Source organism: Aquarana catesbeiana, linkage group LG02 (genome assembly GCF_042186555.1).
Source record: "Aquarana catesbeiana isolate 2022-GZ linkage group LG02, ASM4218655v1, whole genome shotgun sequence".
NCBI classification, from domain to species: domain Eukaryota; kingdom Metazoa; phylum Chordata; class Amphibia; order Anura; family Ranidae; genus Aquarana; species Aquarana catesbeiana.
Window position 1 is genome coordinate 560,758,587 of NC_133325.1, and position 12,705 is coordinate 560,771,291.

General features: G+C 42.2%; 1 protein-coding gene across 1 annotated transcript in view; it reads left to right on the forward strand.

The window, feature by feature from the left end:
- The first annotated feature begins 2,803 nt into the window (after positions 1-2,803).
- Positions 2,804-12,705, forward strand: part of LEMD2 (LEM domain nuclear envelope protein 2) — a 49,780-nt gene continuing 39,878 nt past the window's right edge. The window contains exon 1 of the mRNA XM_073616044.1: positions 2,804-4,092. Coding sequence (XP_073472145.1) covers positions 2,841-4,092 — 1,252 coding nt within the window. The 5' untranslated portion in view covers positions 2,804-2,840. The remainder of the gene's footprint in view (positions 4,093-12,705) is intronic.

Genomic DNA, 12,705 nt, shown 5'->3' on the forward strand with positions numbered 1-12,705 from the left:
ATCTATCCCCTAGTTTGTAGATGCCATAAGTTTTGTGCAAACCAATCAATATGCGCCTATTGCGATTTTTTTTTACCAAAAATATGTAGAAGAATACATATTGGCCTAAACTGATGAAGAAGTTTGTTTTTATATATATATATATATATATATATATATATATATATATATATATATTTATATATATATATATATATATATTTGGATATGTATTATATTATAGCAGAAAGTATAAAATGTTGTTTTTTTTTCAAAATTGTATCTTTTTTTTTTATAGCGCAAAAAATAAAAACTGCAGAGGTGAACAAATACCACCAAAAGAAAGCTCTATTTGTGGGGAAATAAGGACATCAATTTTGTTTGGGCACAACGTCGCACGACAGCGCAATTGTCAGTTAAAGTGACAAAGTGCCATATCACGAAAAATGGCCTGGTCATTAAAGTGGTGTTCCGGCCGAAATTATACTTTTTAAATAAAAATACCCCTATAATACACAAGCTTAATGTATTCTAGTAAAGTTAGTCTGTAAACTAAGGTCTGTTTTGTTAGTTTATAGCAGTAGTTTGTTATTTTATAAACTTACAGTAGGCCGTGGCCATCTTAAGTGTGGGCATCTGAAGCCAGACTGTATTTCCTCCTGGATCTCATCCTTGCAGATCTCGCACATGCTCAATGTAGCACAAGCAGTGTAATAGGTTTCAGGTCAGGTTTCCAGAGCAACGGCAGTTTCAGAGGAAGTTGCCGCCCCTTCCCAGAAGGCATTGCAAACAGGAAATGATGCGATGGGCCGCGACCAGGGAGGAGGAAGTGAAAAATGAATACAGCAGATATACAGTAGGTGCTGAGAAATAAAATAAAAAAATATCCAATTTGTTTACAATGCACAGTTTAGTAAGGGATGCTGAAGAGTTGTAAAAGTGGGTGGAACTCCACTTTAACCACTTCCTGCCGGGAGGGTGTACATGGACGTCCTCCCGTTTCAGTGTTAAAGCTGGGATAATGCCTGCACCTACATTCTCTTCAGCCGGCGATTCCCTGCACTGTAAGAACAATCATAGTGGCTGTTCAGCCGCTTGATTGTTCTTACAGGTGGCAGGAGGGGACCCCCCCCACCACCACCACCTTCCGGTGCATCTACCAGCTCGCCCGTAGTTGACGATAAAGATTTCCAGGGAACAGATGGTCCCCAGTCATCTCTAATGCCCTGTACGCACGGTCGGATTTTCCGACGGAAAATGTGTGATAGGACCTTGTTGTCGGAAATTCCGACCGTGTGTGGGCTCCATCACACATTTTCCATCGGATTTTCCGACACACAAAGTTTGAGAGCAGGATATAAAATTTTCCGACAACAAAATCCGTTGTCGGAATTTCCGATCGTGTGTACACAAATCCGACGGACAAAGTGCCACGCATGTTCAGAATAAATTAAGAGACGAAAGCTATTGGCTACTGCCCCGTTTATAGTCCCGACGTATGTGTTTTATGTCACCGCGTTCAGAACGATCGGATTTTCCGACAACTTTGTGTGACCGTGTGTATGCAAGACAAGTTTGAGCCAACATCCGTCGGAAAAAATCCATGGATTTTGTTGTCGGAATGTCCGATCAATGTCCGATCGTGTGTACGGGGCATATGACTCTCTGCCATATACTCGGCTGGAGAGTCAAGATTGTCCTGTTTTTTTTTTATCTCAGGCTTTCCAGCCTGGAGGAGAGCTGTGGGGTCTTATTGACCCCATATCTCGCCCTAAAGAGGACCTGTCACGTACTATTCTTATTACAAGGAATGTTTACATTCCTTGTAATAGGAATAAAAGTGATAAAAAAAAATGTAAAGGGAAAATGTAAAAATCAAAAAATGAAAATAAAATAAGCAATAAAAAAACAAACTTTAAAGCGCCCCCGTCTCCGCGAGCTCCCACGCAGAAGTGAACACATAAGTACATTGCGCCCACATATGTAAACGTTAGAGCGAGAGTAATAATTCTATACAAGGACCTCCTCTGTAACTCTAAACAGGTAACCTGTAAATAATTTTAAAGCGTTTCCTATGGAGATTTTTGAGTACCGAAGTTTGGCGCCATTCCACGAGTGTGCACAATTTTCAATCGTGACATGTTAGGTATCTATTTACTCGGCGTAACATCATCTTTCACATTATATTAAAAAATTGGGCTAACTTAGATGTTTTTTTTTTTTTTTTTTATTCTTTTTAACACGAAACTGTTTTTTCCACAAAAAAAAAGGCCGTTTCAAAAATTGCTGCGCAAAAACCATGTGACATAAAAAATTGCAACAACCGCTATTTTATTCCCTAGGGTCTCTTCTAAAAAAAAACCATATATATATGACTGATGTGAATGTACAATGTATATGTAAAACGCTGCGTAAATTGATGGCGCTATATAAGTACCTTAAATAAAAATAATATATAATGTTTGGCGGTTCTGAGTAATTTTCTACCCAAAAAAATGATGATTTTTACATGTAGGAGCGAAGTGCCAAAATTGGCGTGGTATGGAAGTGGTTAAGGGAGTAAATCCTTCTGGGGCTGAAGTGGTTAAAGTAACGCAGTGCCATATCGCAAAAAAATTTCCTGGTCAGGAAATTGGGTAAAACCTTCCGGAGGTGAAGTGGATATAAGAGTTTACTACCGCATTAAAAATGATTTATTAAAATGACATTACCATGCTAAAACCTGCTATATGAGAGTTTAGTGATAAGAGTTACATGTACTTTAAACTTGAACGCCAACTAGAACTCCGTGCTCTCTCTATACTGTACAAATATGGTCAGCTTCGGCGTAGACCCCGCCCATCTACTTGCCCTTAACCAACATGGCGCTTCGGAAACGGCGGGCAGGCGACGTCATGGCAGCCACCAAAAAGATGGACGCAGAGCTCCGGGAAGAGTTGCAGGAACTAGGTTTTTCTCCGGGACCTATCACTGACAGTACCCGAGGGTTGTACCAAAAAAAGCTGGTAAAGTTAAAAGCAGACGCTGCGAAAAGCCAGAAAAAGGAGAGCGGGAGGGCGAGGAGAAGCGAGGGGAGCACGAAGACTAGGCGCAGCGAACCCCTAGAAGACAATGGAGGGGATTGGGAGGATGAAGAGGACCGGTCTCCCGTGCTGGACAGGAAGAGCTATGGAGGGAGGTCGGGAAGAGCAGAGGATAGGTTTTACTCTTCCAATAAAAGTGTCCCTGCTCAAGTGGGAGACGCGGGACAATGGAGGAGTGACAGGTTCTCAGTGGTAGGAGGCCCTTTAGCTAGAAGCACTACTGACTATGGTGACTACACGGGATATGAACATAGATCTTCTCTGGGAGGGGACAGGCTTCCAAGAACCACTTTTGATTCTAGTGGAAGCTTGGAACAGAAGAGCAGGTCCTCCCTGGGAGGGGACAGATATACAAGGAACACACCTGATTATGGTGGCTACCTGGGGCAGGAGGTCAGGTCCTCCCTGGGAGGTGAAAGATTCACAAGCAACACCTCCTATTATAGTGATTACTTAGGGCAAGAGGTCAGACCCTCCTTAGGTGGTGATAGATTTCCAAAAACCACCTCTAATTATGGTTCCATGGAACATGAGGTCATGTCCCCCATGGGAGGTGATAGATTTCCAAAAAACACTAATAGATATGGTTCATTGGGGCACGAGGGCAGGTCCTTCTTGGAAGGTGATAGGTTTTCAAAACCCACTTCTGGTTATGGTTCCTTAGAACAGGAGGCCAGGTCCTCTCTAGAAGGTGAGCGATTAAAAAAAAACACTCCTGATTATGGGGGCTACCTGGGACAGGAGGTAAGATTTAGATCAGCAGGTGAAAGGTCAGGCTTGCCTATTAGTAGGGATGAGGGTAGACCTTGGTCCAGATACAATGAAGGGGATGCAAAGGGCCAGCTTTCCTATAAGGACTATCCAAATCTGAGTCAAGGAAAATCTGCTCAAAGTAAACCGAATTGGAGTCGAACTCTAGAGTATTATCTATCAAAACTGGTGCGGGCACTGTCAGCTGGCCTAGTAATTGTCTTCTTTGGTATTCTCATTATGAAGAGTGGAATACTTTACAGTACACAGCAGGATGACAGTAAGTTGGTTTTGTTAGCCATTTTTTTTCATCGTGTAGCTCACTAAATCGAACTAAATGTTAGTCTGTGTATGTGTATATCTATCTATCTCTCCCTGAGTTGTACAAGCTAAGTTCCAGATGTGTTTTTTTTTTTTTTTTTATTATTTATTTTTTTGCAGAGTGGACCTATGCAAATCTGCATATTCCATACCTGAAAGACCGCTTGCAAGCGGAGAACCACTATAGTAATCACATGGATACTGTACAGAGCACTGCCCTTCTGCAAAGTGAACCTAGGGGACCACTTGCTTGGCACAACTATCATTCTTTGACCACCTTGTATATATTTTTTTTTTTTTTTTATTGCATAGAAGATGTTCTGGACAAGGTGGAGATTGTGACATCACTGCCCCACGTCCTCACCTTGTCCAATTAGAGAGGAAATAAACTTCCTTTACTGACTTTTACCTATAGGTAAGCCTATAATAAGGCTTACCTATAGGTAGTGTAAATATCTCCTAAACGTGCGCCGTTTAGGAGATATTTACATTACATGCAGCCAGTGACTTCACTGGTGCATGTGCTGTGAAGGAACGGCCACCCGCGCTGTGTCTTGGAATGGCAGCGCACGTGCAGGAGTGACTTCATCACGGTTCCGACCAGTCACAGGGCCAGAGCCCGCGAAACCCAGAAGCAAGACGGATGAAAATGGAACCTGCTGCAGCGCTGACATTGCGGCGCTGGAACAGCTTCGTTTTAAGGTAGGTTTCACATAATGTGCTAGTATGCAATGCATACTAGCACATTATGATTTTACCTTGCAGGGAAACAAACGTCCAACGGTATACAACCGCTTTAAGCAGTTCAATACTGGGCACTTGCACCCCCTTCACCCCAGTCATGAAACATTGTACCTACCGTATTTACATAGTAAGGTTGAATAAAGACACCAGTTCATCCTGAGTGAGTGTGCGTGTCTACAATTATCCCTATTTATTTAAGGTAACCCATATAGCGCCGTCAATTTATGCAGCACTCCACACATACATCGCACACTCACGATCCCTACCCTCAAGGAGCCCACTATCCAAGGTCCCCAAACTCTCATCCATATACTAGGGCCAATTTTGGACAGAAGCCAATTAACCTACCAGCATGTCTTTGGAGTACCCGGAGGAAACCCACGCAGGCACAGGGAGAACATGCAAACTGCAGGCAGGTAGTGTCCTGGTTGGGATTCGAACCAGCGACCCTTTACTGCTAAGCAAGAGTGCTACCCACTACACCACTGTGCTGCCAATTTAAAAAAAATAAATAAATAAATATTCTGAACCAAATGGTGTACTAAAATATTTACCAGTGCCCATGAAATGCAGCCTGACCATTGCCATTGCTCAGGCTGCTCTTTCTTCTGTCTCAGCAAGTGTCAGGCCCAGCCGGGAGATTGCCCGGCACTCACGGGGGCTTTGGGATGTCTGTCCTCTGCTCTTCTGCCTTTCTTCCGGTACTAGCATGGCGACGGGGGCGGTGCCTGGTGTATACTTGCTCCATAAGACGCAGAGACATTTACCCCCATATTTTTTGTGGAAAAAAGTGCGTGTCTTATGGTCCGAAAAATACGGTATATAAGATTTTTGTGTTTTTCTTTTTGGTGGTATTTTAATCACCACTAGGTGTTTTTGCTAAACATTTGAAAAAAGACAACATTTTATAAAAAAAAAAAAAAAAAAAAACATAAGTAGATTTTTTTTTTTTTTTTTTTTTTCCTTGACTGATGGGCATCGATAGGCTGCTCTGATGATCGGTGTTCTGATAATATACTGAGGGCATTGCCCATTATTGGCTCTCCTTTCCTCAGACAGACACAGCACGTGAGGAAAGCATTTCCGATAACAGGCAAGTCTTTTTTACATGTGATTTGACACAGCTGAACATATGGTAAAGGACTGCTGTGATTGGCGCTTAACCCCTGAATTGGGATCAGCTGTGTCCAGAGGTCACAGAGCGTGCCCTAAGGGGCACATAGGGGGTGGCGTTCTGGGAGGACATCTATGGACTCCCTCCCAGAACTAGCAGATGGCGCTGTAGCCATTTTTCGGGTACAGCGCAGTCAGTAAGTGGTTAAGAATGCCTTGTAATAATTAAAACAAATACAAGTTGTTTTGCAAGTTGTGGCTGTGCCATTTACAATGCAGAAGGGCAACAAGACCCAGAAGAATGCGACAGTAGCTCTAGTAACACCAACTGCTACAGTGATTCTCCACTTCCACAATGGTCCCTCAGGTATAGAATATGCATACTTGCATTGGGCCACTCTGCAATAAAACCATACCTAGAGTTCAGCATTAAAAGGAAGTTCAGCCAAAAACTAACCCTAAATCTACTGGCAACCACATTCTAAGACCAATCTATCTAACCCTGTAAAGCAAAGATCCCTATACTTACCTTTTCTGAAGCCAAATCGGTCTCGTCTCCAGTGGCTGTGTTCAGGAGACAGCCGACAACGGCTGTGAAATTCCTGGGAAGTGATGTCACCCATAGAATTACTATGGGGATTCCTTTGACGGCTCCCTCTCCTGCACACGCCTACACACAGAAGCAGCTGACAGCTCAGCATGGGACCTGCTTGGCTTCGAAAAAGGTATTTATAGCAGTTTTTGCTTTACAGGGCTACATAGATTAGTCTTCAAATGTGGCTGCCAGTAGATTTAGAGTTCATTTTTTGATGAATGTCTACTGTAAGTATTTCAGAGTATCCACTGAGATAAACTTCTAATCCTGCTTTCATTAAAGCCTAACTCCAGCCAAAAAGTTTTTCTGTTCAGTGAATGCTCCCAGAATTTTGAATATGTGGGAACATTTTGGATTTTGGCCAGACACTGTAGCTAATCAAAAAGATTACCTGGTTACTGGGTTATCGGGAGTTTCCTACAGTTCTGTATCCATCACTAACTGGGTGACTGCGTATTTATGTCTCATATTTGGCCACCCAGCAGCAGGAGAATGGATCCGACAGTGTGGAGAGTTCTGGGCTGTTCTCTGTCCTCCTCCCTTTGGCCCTATGTGGCTTATGCTGTCCATACACTATACGAAAAATCGTCCGAAAATCGGTCATTTAGACCATTTTTTCATTTTTTCGGCCCGTTAATGGGCACAAAATCGATAATCGTTGGGATGTTTTTGAGCAGAAAAAACTAAGGACAAGGTTGGACATTTTATGCCGAACAAACGAAAAATTGAAAGGTTAACGTGTTTCCCGTCTGAACTGTCTGCACTAGGTAAAAGTAAAAATTTATTTATGTCCACTGAATGATTTATCGGTCATTTGATGATGGCACAATCGTTTGCGGTCACGGCCGAACGTTCATTTTTCGAAAATTGGTTCGGCCAATTTTTCGTATAGTGTATGGCCAGGATTACAGTCTGCTGCAGGATCAGAACTCTTGAGCAAGGTGAGGAAGATTTGGCTCCAGTTGTTGGCACTGTTAGTTATTGCCACTCCTGTTATATGTTGCCCCAAGTAACATTTCACCCACATGCCCATATGTCACATTTGCCCCCCGTATCCCATGTGTTATCAGGATTGCTGGGATTTTTTAGGTCAGCACTGTTTGTTTAGAGGACAATATTGCTATAATTAAACTAGTTTCCACCTGCCTATGGTACATTTACTGCGGGCAGGCTGGATCACATACATGCATGTCATCCAGCTTGTTCCAAGTTAGGGGCACGCATGCGCACACCCCCTGCTAATTTGCGCTGTCACGGTCTACAGCGGGATTTTGTCAGCAGGTCCCAGCCAGTGATTTATGGCTGAGATCTGGTGATTGGCTGTAGCCAATCACAGCACAGAATCCCGTGTTTACGAACCTACAGGGTTCTGTACACAGATCAGCAATCTGGCTGTTTCTTGCAGGGATTAGAAACAGCTAGATCTGTTAGTAAAAGCAGCATGCGTTACACACATTACGCTTGTTAGGCATGATGTTAACCCCCTTCCTAGCCAGTGTCATTAGTACAGTATTATATCTTATTATTGTCACTGTTGATGTCAGTGTCAGTCAGTGTTACTCCAAGCAAGGGCCTTTGGGGCACCAGATTCCTGCCACACTATAAGACGCTGATTAACGGTGTAGCGTCATAGCTGCGTAAACTGCAGTTTATATACTATCGTTTTTAGATGCTAGAACTTTTTTGTTTTGTGTCTTTTTATTTATTATTTTTGTTGTTTTGTGTCTTTTTTTTTTTTGTCGTTGTCTTGTGTCTTTTTTGTCATTGTTTTGTGTTTGTTTTTTGTGTGTTTTATATATTATTATTTTTTTCCCTGAGTTTATATAATAAGTAGAAAACCTAGCGATGATCAAATGCCACCAAAATAAAGCTCTATTTGTGTAAAAAGAAAAAAAAAAAAAATTATATAAATTTAATTTGCATACAGTGTTGCATGACACTGCCAGTTAAAGTAGCACAGTGCTGACTAGAAATGTCCTGGTCATGAAGGGGTTAAAACCTTCCGGCGGTGAAGTGGTTATTTCCCTGTGGATCCAGGAAAATAAAGACACTATTTTGGCTCCACCTAAATTCACAACAGCACACAAAACCAGACACTTTTTTTTTTTTTTTTTTTTTTTTTTTTTTTTCTCCCTCCAAATATCTTACTGCTATTAGCCAACACAAGGTCACAGCTTTTCTGCAATAACACACTTCTCTGATAATCATCATAGCAAACAACATTATATTTAGAGTAAATCCCACTGATTAAGCCATGACAATAAACAAGAAGGGGGAATAGTGTAGAGATAATGTATCTTCAGCACGCATGCTCACGCTTTGACTAAAGCTCAAGGGAACCCTGGAGATGGAATGAGGTTTGTGTTACACAAATAAAACCGCTCTTTTACATAATGGTAAACTTGTAATGAAGTCAAACATTCTACAATTATTTTATTACAGAATATCGAGTGCCATAAGGTGCCAGGAAAAACTTTACTGTTACTACTTATACCCAGAGTGCTGCTAATGAACCTATGCAAGATGAAAAGCATTAAAACATCAAGTGTTTTGTACTTCTTTGGCGGCACTAGCTAAATAGCTGAAATAATTTTTGAGCTGGCGCAGTAGTTTCTGAAGGAGATCTTGAGCCTGACCGGGAGGGTCTTGGATCAACTCTGGGGCAGAGGTTTATGGAATGGCCTGGGGCTCAGGCTTTAGAGCAAGGGTCTCAAACTGGTGGCCCTCCAGCTGTTGCGGAACTACAAGTCCCATCATGCCTCTGCCTGTGGGAGTCATGCTTGTAACTGTCAGCCTTGCAATGCCTCATGGGACTTGTAGTTTCTCAACAGCTGGAGTGCCGCCCGTTTGAGACCCCTGCTTTAGAGCAATGCTGGTGTTTTGGGCTTTGTTTTTATACATTCAGATGGGGCTGCTTGCAGTTAGATGTGGCAAATCCAGTGGGAGTTCTATGTGAATAGCTGTGGGAGGGACGCCCCATTGAAAGATATGGGAGGCTGACAGGTCCTGTATCTATTTATGGCTGCTCGCATGTAATCGCTCATGGAATGATTACCTACAGAAAAAATATGGTCTAGGACACATACGGTCTGAATTATTACAAGGTGAAAATAAAGCCTGAATTAAAAGTAAATACAGCCTTCTCTAAGAATTGTTAACACTGCAATACATATATTACATTTTTGTTTTTCGGTTTATATATACTTTAACCACTTGCCCTCCAGAAGATTTGACCCCCTTCATGACCAGGCCATTTTTTGCAACGCTATACCTAAATAAAATTTGTCTTTTTTTTTTTTTTTCTCCCCACAGATAGAGCTTTCTTTTGGTGGTAATTGATCACCACTGTTTTTATTTTTTGCGCTTTAAAGAAAAAGACCGTCAATTTTTGAAAACAATATTTTTTACTTTCTGCTATAAAACCTATTCAATAAAAAAAAATAATTTCTAAATAAACTTAGGCCAATATGTATTCTGCTACATCTTTTTGGTTAAAAAAATCCCAATAACCATATATTGATTGTACAGATAATAGGCTGCGCTGCTAGTAAATGAACGTGATCATAATGAATACAACCACCTTAATGACAATTAAACGTAAGCAAAGTATTCCTTGACAATTAAATGTGAACAAAATAGTAAAAAATATACAGTAATTGAAAAAACATAAATCGCATGCAGAAATAGTGAATAAGGAATTCAGTGATCAAAACAATTGAATCAAGTCCATATATTCAAAAAATAAAAAAAAATAAAAATAAAAGTTCCTGTGGGTGCAGAAAATTAATGGATAGAGGGAGAAAGACACCCTTTCTTCAAGTGATGTAAAAAACTATCTCCGTGAGGAGCGTGGTGTTATAGGGAGTTCCTCCACCTTAAGTAGGTAAGCCCCTTACCAGATCCAAAGATCTCCTGTCAAAGAGATCATACACTAATGATGATGTTTCCGCTCCCAATCCTTGGCTCCTTTTTCGATCCAACGCGGCTTTTGGTCAATGTTCCACAGAACTCTGTTCAGCAAACAAATATTCATCTGTGTGAAAATAAAGAAACTATGGATACTCTTGAAGCCCACTAGATTTGTACCCTTTTGCTGTTATGCACAATTCAGAAACTCACCCGGCAGGATATTGATTGGTTTGTGCAAAAGGTTAAAAAAAAAAAAAAAAAAAAAGCATCTACAATCTATGGGAGATGTACTGGAATCTTTATTGATCTGTGCGAATAATATGCCACTGGCTTGGAAGGGGTTAAACATTTAGGGCGATCAAAGGGTTAAATGTGTGCCTAACTAGCGTTTTGTGTGTACTATGTGTGCTGTTTTTACTTGATGTGATGGATTTTTTTCACTACTTTTGCAGGGAAAGAAAATCCATCACTCCCCCCCCCTTCAGGACAGAACTCTGCATTGTTTACATATGCAGAGCTCTGTCCAGCCTCTCTCCTCAACAGTCAGTGGGTTCCGGCAGACATCCATTGGCAGGCACCCGCTGATTGGCTTCGGCTGCGACAAATCACAGTAGAAGTGGCGGCAGTGCGCCCCCTACCTGGAAGTGCAGAATCACGTGTGTGTGTGATTCTGCACAGAGCGGCCACCCTGTAGCATTAAAGAGGAGGTCCAGCCCCCCCACGAAAAATTAAGTCAGCAGCTACAAATACTGCAGCTGCTGACTTTTAATATATGGACATCTACCTGTTCAGGGAGGCTGAGATGTGAGCACCCCAGCCGATCTTCGGATCGGCTGTCGGGTGCAACCGTCACCATTCCAGGTAAGGGAACCCGACAGTGAAGCCTTTTGGCTTCACAGCCCGTTCCCTATTGCGCATGCGCAAAGCGCGCTGCGCTTTCTAAATGGCGTGGCGGAGGAAGGAGGGGAGCTGAACTTCCGAGAGACGGTGCCGTCTCTGGAAGTGGGGAACAGAACGGAGGAGATGGATAAGCGGAAGTTCCACTTTAAATCTGTTTACAGGGCAGTCGGCCGGGAAGTGGGTAAACTCCGGTGCAAACCTAGAGCTCTGCCAACCCATACTTTGAATGCACAGCAGCAAAACTTTGAATGTAGTAAAATTATCTTTATTTAGTGTTGCAGTTGGCTGTTCATGTTGCCTTCAAGGGCCTTCCAGAAATAAACACTATGGATTGCTACTTATTTGGTCATAGGTAATACATTCCGATTGAAAAGTATGTGACCAGCATTAGCTTTTTGCAAATTGTGACAGAACAGAGTAAAAACCTAAATGTAGTGCCCTCTAGATATCACAAGATTCATAATCAAACAAAGCCTCCCACTTGGATTGTTACAAGAAGAGTTACTGCAGAAATAAAAATAAATATTAACTATGTCAGCTGCTTTATTCTAATCCACACACACATAATCAGGGAACATGTTTCATAATAATGACTGGAAGTAGAAAAAAATTCCATTGATATTGCAAAAATAACAGAAATCTCGTTTGAATTTTATAAAGGGTCCCCCCCCCCCCCCCCCCCCCACACACACACACAAAATTTAAAAGTCAGCAACTCCAAATACTGTAGCTGTTGACTTTTAAATAAAAGGACACTTGCCTGCCCAGGGTTCTAGCGCCGTCCCCACCCGTCCGGTTTCCTTGACGGTCTTGGGGTCCCTGGCACTAACATGCTAACTGTAGGAAGCCAGCTGCGACACCTTGTGGCTTCACAGCTACTGTAGCGTCCCACTGCGCATGCATGGGCTGCACTGTGAATTGCCCCACAGCCTTTGATGACCTGTGTAGTATCCCAAGAGGGTGGTGGGATTTCCGTTCTGATTTCCTAGCTGATCCGAGTTTGAGTGGGAGCAGGTACCTGTCAAAAAAATATCCAAAAGTTGAAGGGGGGAGAGGAAGCAGGAATTCAGAAATTTCCCTTTTGGGTGAAGTTCGTTTTAAGGGCCCGGTCTAGGCACAACAAAAAAAAAATACCCTTGCAGTGCCCCCCCGCATTGCAAGGGTTAAATGCTGAGGAGGTTTCAAAAGACGCTGTATTAGGGTTTGTTTCCATGGGTGGGGTTTAAGAGCAGACAGTTGAGCCATGGATTTGCCACCCATCTAAACACAGACATGCAGCTACTCAGGACTGTACACCTGCTACAATGCTTT